At 41.0% G+C, this 9,714-nt stretch overlaps 2 protein-coding genes across 2 annotated transcripts in view; one reads left to right on the top strand and one right to left on the bottom strand.

Moving 5' to 3' along the window:
* Positions 1-314: 314 nt before the first annotated feature.
* On the top strand, positions 315-3,481 carry rfc3 (replication factor C (activator 1) 3). The gene is made up of 9 exons (XM_032533856.1): positions 315-524; positions 1,068-1,205; positions 1,352-1,419; positions 1,645-1,742; positions 1,881-2,062; positions 2,201-2,337; positions 2,447-2,545; positions 2,662-2,731; positions 2,812-3,481. The coding sequence occupies exons 1-9, from the start codon at positions 366-368 to the stop codon at positions 3,001-3,003; spliced, it is 1,143 nt and encodes a 380-aa protein (XP_032389747.1). The 5' UTR covers positions 315-365; the 3' UTR covers positions 3,004-3,481.
* Positions 3,405-9,714, bottom strand: part of kl (klotho) — a 9,793-nt gene continuing 3,483 nt past the window's right edge. Inside the window, exons 7-13 of the mRNA XM_032533855.1 lie at positions 9,153-9,388; positions 8,447-8,642; positions 7,553-7,731; positions 7,122-7,229; positions 6,740-6,845; positions 6,445-6,571; positions 3,405-4,536 (exon numbers count right to left, since the gene is read on the bottom strand). Coding sequence (XP_032389746.1) covers positions 4,202-4,536; positions 6,445-6,571; positions 6,740-6,845; positions 7,122-7,229; positions 7,553-7,731; positions 8,447-8,642; positions 9,153-9,388 — 1,287 coding nt within the window. The 3' untranslated portion in view covers positions 3,405-4,201. The remainder of the gene's footprint in view (positions 4,537-6,444; positions 6,572-6,739; positions 6,846-7,121; positions 7,230-7,552; positions 7,732-8,446; positions 8,643-9,152; positions 9,389-9,714) is intronic.

Here is a 9,714-nt window from a genome sequence, read left to right as displayed (position 1 = left end):
TGTGTGTGTGTGTGTGTGTGTGTGTGTGTGTGTGTGTGTGTGTGTGTATACTTACACAGTCATGCAAGAGTGACACCGGTGGAGGTCTTGTGGACTGCTGCTGGAAAGGCATTCACTCAAGTGACATTATCCTACTTTACTTAATTACAATTTTTGACATACTCGTACTTAAGTGTTACATTCCATTCTACTTTAAACTTCTACTTCACTACATTTCATAGGGAAATAGCGTACTTGTAAATACTCTACTTTATTTATTGGCAGTAATGGCTACTTTTTTCCAATTCGCCTTAAGCAGTTTTGACCCCTTCGACTCTCCGTACAGAAAGAGGAAGCAGCAGCAACAACGCGGGTAGCGATTGCGTATGAATAATATTTCGCGGGAGTGTAGAGTCAGACTGTCAACACGGACTAGAAGTTATTCAATTTATAACGCAATGAGTTTGTGGGTGGATAAATATCGACCGACTTCCCTCGCGAAACTCGACTATCATAAAGAGCAAGCAACTCAGCTGAAAAACCTGGTAAGAGAAACATTACATGAATACTAGGTTAGCTAGCTAACTGTACAACGTTATACGTTAGCATTAGCATCTTACTTAATAGCTGCAGATAGTCTGCTCTGAACCAGTTCGATTGATTCCCTGTGAACGTTTACTCGGTCATTTTCGTGTGAATATAAATTGGAGAGCAAACTGAATTAAGATAGTTTGTGATAGCATCCACCATACCAAACGTGTTTTGGCGTAACTTTAACGCAAGGTAACGTTAATGTTCACAACATTGTCTTTTGAGTGCCAATATTGCTAGATTCACGTCATAACTCCCTTCCGTTTTTAAAAGGTTTGCTTCATTGTAATGTTGCCTATCGGCAAAAGTAAATCACACATAATTTAGAGATAGAGGGTCTGCGAGTCAGTTAACGTTACTAAGCAACACTTAAAGTAAACTGCAGTCCAAGTTATCCCCAGTGGCAATTGAGGCAAGTAATTGCATAACTTTAGTCCAGTGAAGTCCAAGCAGAGGTATTCTATAAAGCAAAACCCCCTTTCTTTTACATGTTTAAGGTTCAATGTGGCGACTTCCCTCACCTGTTGGTGTACGGGCCGTCAGGCGCGGGGAAGAAGACCCGCATCATGTGTCTGCTGAGGGAGCTGTATGGAGCTGGGGTGGAGAAGCTCCGCATAGAGCACCAGACCATCGTGGTGAGAGGGCAAATGATGCCAGAAATGCCTTCCAGCACACCACTAACATGCAGTTTCTCCAGACCTCTCTCCTCCCAGTCATGATGAGATCACAATAAAATTGTCTGAAGTCTTACTTGCATCCCTGTTTTGTTTTTCGTCTCTAGGCTCCGTCAAAGAAGAAAATTGAGATTAACACAATAGCCAGCAACTACCACTTGGAAGTCAACCCAAGGTAATTCAATGATGAATAAGTTGTTAAGTACATTAGGCCAGTACTGTACTTAATCACTATTTGGAGGTAAATGCACTTGAAAACTATTTTTTACCCCACTGTATTTGTTTATCAGCTGTAGTTGGTTACTTTGCAGATATAGTGATATACAGAAGCTATGTAAGCTGTAGCAGACAAATGTAACTTCCTGTCAGTTGGACTGAAGTTTTTTGTTGTGTCGTACAGTGATGCTGGCAACCAGGACCGTGTGGTGATTCAAGAGCTAATTAAAACTTTGGCTCAGTCCCAACAGATACAGTCAAGCTCCCAAAGAGAGTTTAAAGGTAGGAAATATTGGTTTGCCATCTTGAAAACCAGAGGATCACAGCCCTCTATTAATACGCATGCTATGATGCCACCCTGTGGCTCTGTGAAGCCAGAATTTGTCACTCTTGTATTAATTGTTACACTTTTGTTCTCAGTGGTGTTGCTAACCGAGGTGGACAGACTCACAAAGGATGCCCAGCATGCTTTGCGTCGAACAATGGAAAAGTACATGTACACCTGTCGTCTCATCCTCTGCTCTAGCTCCACCTCCAAAGTCATTGGGCCAATTCGGAGCCGTTGTCTGGCTATCAGAGTTCCTCTGCCGAGCACAGAAGAGGTAAGATGGAGATGATGTGGTTTAGATAATGATTAGTAATCATTGGAAAGTAGCACATTAGAATGCCTAAACATTGCTGCATGAGTGAAGTCAGTCAAAACAATATTTCACCTTTTTTCTCCTGTTCATGTTTGCCAGGTCTGTAATGTTTTGACATCAATCTGTAAAAAGGAGGGTCTGCTCCTCCCACCTGAGCTGGCCAAGCAAATCTCTGACAAGTCTGGTCGCAACCTCCGCAAAGCCCTTTTGATGTGTGAGGCCTGCAGAGTGCAGCAGTAAGTTGTCACAAAATGTATTATCATTTCTCTACAGCATTATCCATGAATTAGTTTAGAGTATAAATGAACAGGATCTGCCTATTTAGCCAGTGTTAATCTTTCCCAGGTATCCATTCTCAGCTGACCAAGACGTCCCAGAGACGGACTGGGAGGTCTACCTCAGAGAAACCGCTAATGCCATCGTCAGCCAGCAGAGCCCTCAGAGGTAGGAGAAGCAAAGAAAGAGAGAGAGAAGGGGTTTAGTTGGTTTTGCTGCAAAAGGAAAGGTAATCAGATTTGTATAGATAGATGGATGTTAATGCTGAATCCTATCTGTTCCAGGTTGTTGGAGGTTCGAGCCAGGCTGTACGAGTTGCTGACTCACTGCATCCCCCCTGATGTCATTATGAAGGTACAGTTTGCTACACCTAATCTCCCACCAAAGTACAAGTATTCATGAGTAGTAATTTTCCTCATCTAATCCTCTAACAGGGTCTGGTAACAGAGTTGTTGAGTAACTGCGATGGTCAGCTGAAGACAGAGGTGGCTCAAATGGCAGCCTACTACGAACACAGATTGCAGCTGGGCAGCAAAGCTATCTACCACCTTGAGGCCTTCACTGCCAAGTTCATGGCCATCTACAAGAAATTCATGGAAGACGGTCTGGATGACATGATGTTTTGACTCTGAATTGACTTAAATGCGGATACTTGAGTCAACAGCCCTTGTTGATTTCCTGATCTCTTTTGCCCCAATAAGACTTTCAGTGGACTTAATACAGATTTACAACTTCATAACTGTAACTGTATTCTGCAAGGCATGGTGGTGACGTTGACATAACTCACCCTAGAATGAATCTTGATAGTCTTACACTTTGTGGGATTATGCAATGAATTGTTGGCCAAAAACTTAGCACTCTACTCAGTTTGTAAACCTTGAACTATCACAAGTGGTGTAAAAAATCCAAAAAGAGTAGTTTTGATGGTAGCAGGCAGTTATTTGTATTAAAAATAAATGTTTTCCTAGAAATATGCATAAAATAATTGCTTTGTTTAATTTAAAAAACTCTGCTGTTACTCTATGGATAGGAGCAATGTGTTTTATTACCATGAATAGACATGACATTGAATCATTTTCATTATTATTGTTGGGTATTACTGTGTGATGTTACTCAAATGTTTTCAGTATGTGAGACAGACTGGAAACATGGGAAGAGAGCGAGGGGATTCATTCATTCAACAAAAGTTCCCACCCTGACTTGAGCCATGGGTGTTGCAAGTATCCAATTTTGACATGTAAAACACTAAAAGATGTAGTGTCAGTTAAGCACTAAGAACAGAAACAAATACTCACTGTATTCACAAAACTGCACAAACGACATTACATCAGACACTTGAGATGCTATATCAACCTGTAAAGACAGGTACAAACATCTGATTTCCGCTTTAAAACATACTTTCCAGGGAGGTTTCCGCTTGATAACTTCCCCTTCAGATTCTATGGGGAAAATATCTGTTGGAGTGCAACAGGTCTCAAAAAATGGAAACCCCTAATGGGTGACTCGTCTTTCTGAAAGGCATAAACTCACAATCAAGCAGTTTTGAAAAGGCCGTTTTTGTGCTACACACCATCATCTGCTTTTATCAGCTGTAAAAGGTGCTTCACAGGATTTGTAACACTTTACATAACATTTAATAGCAGTTGTAACACCTAAAATATGAAGATGACTGGATCACTTGTTATTCAGACTTCATTTAATATGAAGGCCAATAAAAGCACTATAATTTACAGGTAATATTGAGACTGAACTCAACACTGTTAAGTTTGTGCTTGAGTCACTTCTATAAATAAAACACCAAAACAAATCCTACATTCACAATCATCAGTAACACTCCTTGTGTCTTTTAGCTGTGTAGTAGATAATGAGGCCCAGGGTGATCAGCACCCCTGAACCCACCAGAGTCAGGAAACCCACCACGGGCCTCTTGACCAGCACATGGCAGCCTAGGCAGGGCTGAGGCATGCTGGGACACTGCTGGGGCGCAGCTCCCTTTATGGGGAAGCCGTTGTGCTGGATGATGTTGCGATAGTTGGAGAGAGAGGCCTTGATGATGACCTGTTCGTGGACATGGCCGTACATCCCAAACCCCCGGTCCCTTTGGTCACTCAGGGCGTAAGCAAAGTAACCCTTCAGGTTCACACCATCCAGAGTGTATGCTAATGAGAGAAGTTCAAGATTCAATTTCAGTTATTTGTATAAGTACATGTCAAGGTGAGGTGGTGGGCTGGGTATGTGATAGAAAAATAAGGTAACACTTTTCTTTTTTTTAAGATAATTTTTTGGGCATTTCAGCCTGTCATAAACAGGACATCTGTAGACAGTAAAGGGGGGAGAGAGGGGGAAGATTGGCAGTAAATAGCCTCTCTATTTGTAGATTAAAAATCCCCCCCCAACAATTGTTTGCCGCTATGGAAACAATGGTAATTACAAGCACTCTAACAATATACTTAAAGGAACATATCGTCTGAGTTTTTGTTTATTGTAAACTCAATTTATGCCACTATTTTAATAAATATTTCCATCAATTTTTTTAATTTACCTTTAATTTGCAGACATTGCTGTTTATGAAAAATGTCCCATAGTTATGATTTGATTTACTGGGCCACAACTATAAGACATTTCAACGATCAAATGAAAGGTTTCTTAAAGCATTCAACATAAAAAGTAAAAAAATAAACTCGTATGTCATCACGGTCGATGTATCTTAGACTAAGGTTTGGAGTGTCTAAACAAATCACGCTACACAAATAAATACAAACTTTTCTGTGGGTGATGCCCCTTAGTGGTGACAGAGCAAACTACAACATACAATAACATTATGCTGAGTGCACCTCATAGCATAACCATAGACTGTGTATATACAGTATTAAGCATAACACAATGGGCCCTATTTTCACGATCTGAAACGCAAGTAGCTTTGTGGGTGATCTCAAAATGTGTTGGTCTGAAATAGCTACATTACTCATAGGTGTGGTTTTGGCATAAGGTATAATAAACCAATCAGAGCCTTATTTCACATTCCCTTTAAAAGCAGACACACTTGTTCAATGTGGATTGCTATTATAATGGTAGATTTGCTAGGCGCGCACCAGGAGCGGTTCACAGCCGAGGAGACTGATGTTTGCTATTGATTTCACTTTGTAACCAAATGTAAATAAAGAAATGTCACAAAAACATACTTTCAATGTTTTGGGCTAACTCTCACTGAATCACGAGGTTATGAAAGCATGATGATAATTTTGCAATGTAGTCTAACATTAGACCGAGATTACCTCACTATAGACGACGCGGCTCTTCTGTCTCTTCTCCCCTGTGCTGCTGCTGGGACATTTGGGTTCAACATCACATCGCCTTAAGTCCTCTAATAGTTCCTCATTTATGTCATCGACACATACACGATTCATGAAAATGTTGTGTAAAACAAGGTCATATTTTTCCTTGTATTTATGTATGGTTTGCAAAAATGGGAACTGCTGGGTCTGTGAGATGAGTGAAGCAAAGTGTGTGTGCGGTGTGCACACTCTACATCACAGCCAAGCATACGCCCTTAAAATATCATCAGAATAACGCGCCACTGACTTTAGACTAGGTGTTTCCTGGTCTGTGGCGGAATTGTTATCTGAAACTGTCGAGGGAAAAGTCCACTGTGCGTCGGGTGCAAAATAAGAATAATACATGCGTCGGTGTTCAAAGTCAATTGTGCTGGGTACAAGATAGGGTCCCATGTCTCAAAGTGCCAGCCAAGGTCTCCACTGAGTGTAACCCAATGAACGCTATTAGGACAGGTAAATGGATAGCTAGTAACCTTGACTCCACAATTCAAGTGTAGAGTGTGTATTTATGTTGATATTTGGGTGTTCTGAGTCAGCTGATGATTCAGGGGTCAGTGACCTAAATACTTGTCTAATAATTAAGCTCTACAGAGGCCAGTATGGGGAAAGCTTCAATCACCTCTACGGGATTGATCATCTCAGTACACAAATGCAGTGATAACCATAATCAGCTCCCAAGTGCATTATAATCCTGTAAAATTTGAACAGCTATTTGTGTGTTTGTAATCTCACCTTTCAGCGCCTCATTGATGTAGTTGTACAGGTAGTAGACTCTAAGGCTGTCTTTAAAGCGGGCTGGGTCTTCCTGGACCCCATTAGCCATCACATAGACAGGTACATCACTGTAGTGCTCTCTCACCTTACACAGCAGAAGAGCAATGTAAACATGCAAGTGAATGAATGAATAAGCAAAACACATTTTTTAATTGAAGGGGGACTATAAAGTATGTGTGGTGATGGTGTTGTAGTAGCAGAGTTAATCTACATGCGTTTTCCCGTCTGTCTCGGCTCAAACTGGAGGACTCACCCAGCTGAGGGCTTTCCTCAGGCCCCAGGGCACAACAGGCCTCGGGGACATGATCCATGTGGTGTCTATCATGTGCTGCACCTCTAGCATTGCTGTGTAGGTGTACCTGCAGACATGGAGATAATACAGAAGCTGTGTGTCATTAAAAAAAAAACATTCTCAAAATTGCCTACCTTTAAGATTACGGATATATCATTACATCAGGACAAAATATTTTTCAATAGTCTTCAACTAAATTTATAAAACTATAGAAGGGGGTGTCCAGTGGCGTATAAGTTAAAAAGCACATAATATTACCTCACAGCCCTCTCTCCCCCCTTGTTTCCTGTTTGTATGTCTTGTGTCACTATCAAAATAAAGGCCAGAAATGAAATCATCTTACGAGTCTTCCTTGGCATGTGTCACCAACTTTGTACTGAAGTGACTAATGGCAAAGAAATCATACGTCCCTTTAACCAGCTGTCTGTCCTTCTCATTGAACACTGGCAGGCTGTGAACACACACACACACACACACACACACACACACACACACACACATTTCAGGAGTACAAGTTAAAAGTTTTGGCTTAACTATTAATGGTGTATACTTAACATTTTTGTCCATAATGATATACTGCTACAACATATCTCACCATATTACACCTTTGAATAATCCTAATACAACCCTTAAATCATGTTACAACCACAACATCATCAATCCATTGAATTACAGAGGCTAGATGATCTGTTTTTGCATTGTGACTCTAAACCACAATGCTCATTCTATAGCTAACAAAGCAACTGTATTGAAGAACAAATCAAGTATTTGTACTCAAGTGAGTTGAGCTGACGCAGCCAGCTCCTCATTCCCAGAGGGTAGTCCCCACTGCCAAAGATCGGCTCTGCAAACCAGCCAACACGGAAGTCTAAAACCCTTTTAGCTGGTTCCACGTCTTCACGGCTGAATGAAAACGCCGGTTCGACCCAGTCCATGTGCAGAGCCAGAGAAACCTGAGACACAGCCCAAAACATACTCCTGTTGACTGATGTGATTCAACCTATATGTAGTCTATATCCAAGACGTTACACTTCTGGGATTGCTCCAGTGTTGCTGGTCAGATGTCCGTTACCTTTTGCTTTCTTTGTGTTGTAATTTTAAACTCCAGTGGATTCATGAGAACTATGGTTAACTGCTCCTCTGAACTCTGCAGGGTAAAGTGAGACCGCTAGCTAGAATATCTGTTTTCTGTTACCTGACAAAAACAACCTATGAACGTGCACATTTCACCAAAAGAAGTTCCTTCCCAAGGCTGTTTTGCAGCAACATTTTGGCTCCATGTGGCGCTTAGCATCGCCCAAAGATGATTGTGATTGGTTTACAGAAATGTCAATAAACCAGAGCCTTTTTTTTTACCCTCCCAGAATGCTTTGTGGACTGGCCAGACCCTCCTCCACTGCACTGTGGAGGAATGTCTGGCAATGCAAGACCAACCTATACCTATTTCATGAAAGCTGTTACATTTATTATATTTATTGTTTAAAAAACATTATCAAGTTTGGTATTTCACATGACTTGCAATGTATTTGGAGTAAACAGAAAAAAGAACCCTACACACAAATCTCCGCAAAAGCTTGCTGTTTGAATACTTACATATAATAAAACAACATACCGGTATGATTAAACTATTCAAACAAATATAAGTAATAAACAAATGCTTCTGCTGACCTTTCCTCTCTGTGCATGTCTGAACTCGCGGTCATAAGCGTGCCAGGCCAGAGCGTGCGCGAGCAGCATCTGATGACCCTCCTGGTAGCTCACCATCTCATCGTTGGGCTCATTCAGAGTGATCCACATCTTCACATGGGCACCTAGTTCTCTGTAACAAAGTCTGGCATAGTCTGCAAATGCCTCTGGAGTCTCCCTGTGAAAAAAATGTAAATGTGAAAATGTTATTTTTGCACTAAGATAGCATTTACATCAGTTTCTTTCATACAAATATGACAATGCATATTAAGATATCAAGATCAAGACAACACTTAATGTGCCAATTAAGATGAAAATGCCAATACATCAGATTGTTCAATTATCAAAGACACTTCAATAATTGTGATTATAATAAGTTATATAACTTTATTACAGGAAAGGTCAAGATTATTACATAGCAGCAAGTGATAGGGGCTTCATATTGATGGCAACAAGGACAGCCTATTCCTGGGGAAATAATTCAATGTTTAATCTCACATCAGACCAGTCCGTAAATCATGGGAATTTATAAAAAAAAACATACCTGATAGAGATGGATGTTAATCAGTGCTGTGTCCATGAAGCTTGCTTAATATTCATGAAAATAATCTCAAATTTAAATCCGGAACTGGATGAAACCTGCTGCAGTTAAAAGAGCTTTAACCCCAGAATCATCACTGCATCTGACCTGTTCATCCACTTGTTGGCGGTGTCCAGCGGGGCCGGCAGGCTGCTGCGCTGCCGTGTGTGGTGCCACAGAGTGACCACAGGCGTGATGTTGGCCTGCAGCAGCTGATGGGTGAAGCAGCGGTAGTAGCCCAGCAGGGTGGTGTTGGGATGAGCCACATCGCCGGTAGGCACCACAGCTGACCAGTTGAGGGAAAAGTGGAAGTGGTTCACCCCCACTTGCTGGATTTCATCCACCTACAGAGAGGAAGGAGGATAAACATATCACCCCTTTAACTTATGATGAAATGGCGCACATACACACCTAATGAAAAATTTACCTTTTTAAACAAAAGCCCGTTGCTGAGGCAATACCCTATACAAGCAAATACAAAATTTCAAAGTTGTATTCCATTCATTTTATTTTGTTATTCCAAGTTACTTTGGAGCTGCAAAACAAACATGATCCCACACTAACATCCCACACAAATGTTTTCATAATGTGGCAGTTATGGTATCTGTGGGGGAAAAAATATACTCTGTGTGTGTGTGTACATATATATATATATATATATATATATATA

The sequence above is a fragment of the Etheostoma spectabile genome, chromosome 13 (genome assembly GCF_008692095.1).
Source record: "Etheostoma spectabile isolate EspeVRDwgs_2016 chromosome 13, UIUC_Espe_1.0, whole genome shotgun sequence".
Lineage (NCBI taxonomy): Eukaryota > Metazoa > Chordata > Actinopteri > Perciformes > Percidae > Etheostoma > Etheostoma spectabile.
This window is presented reverse-complemented; position numbering and strand designations above follow the sequence as displayed.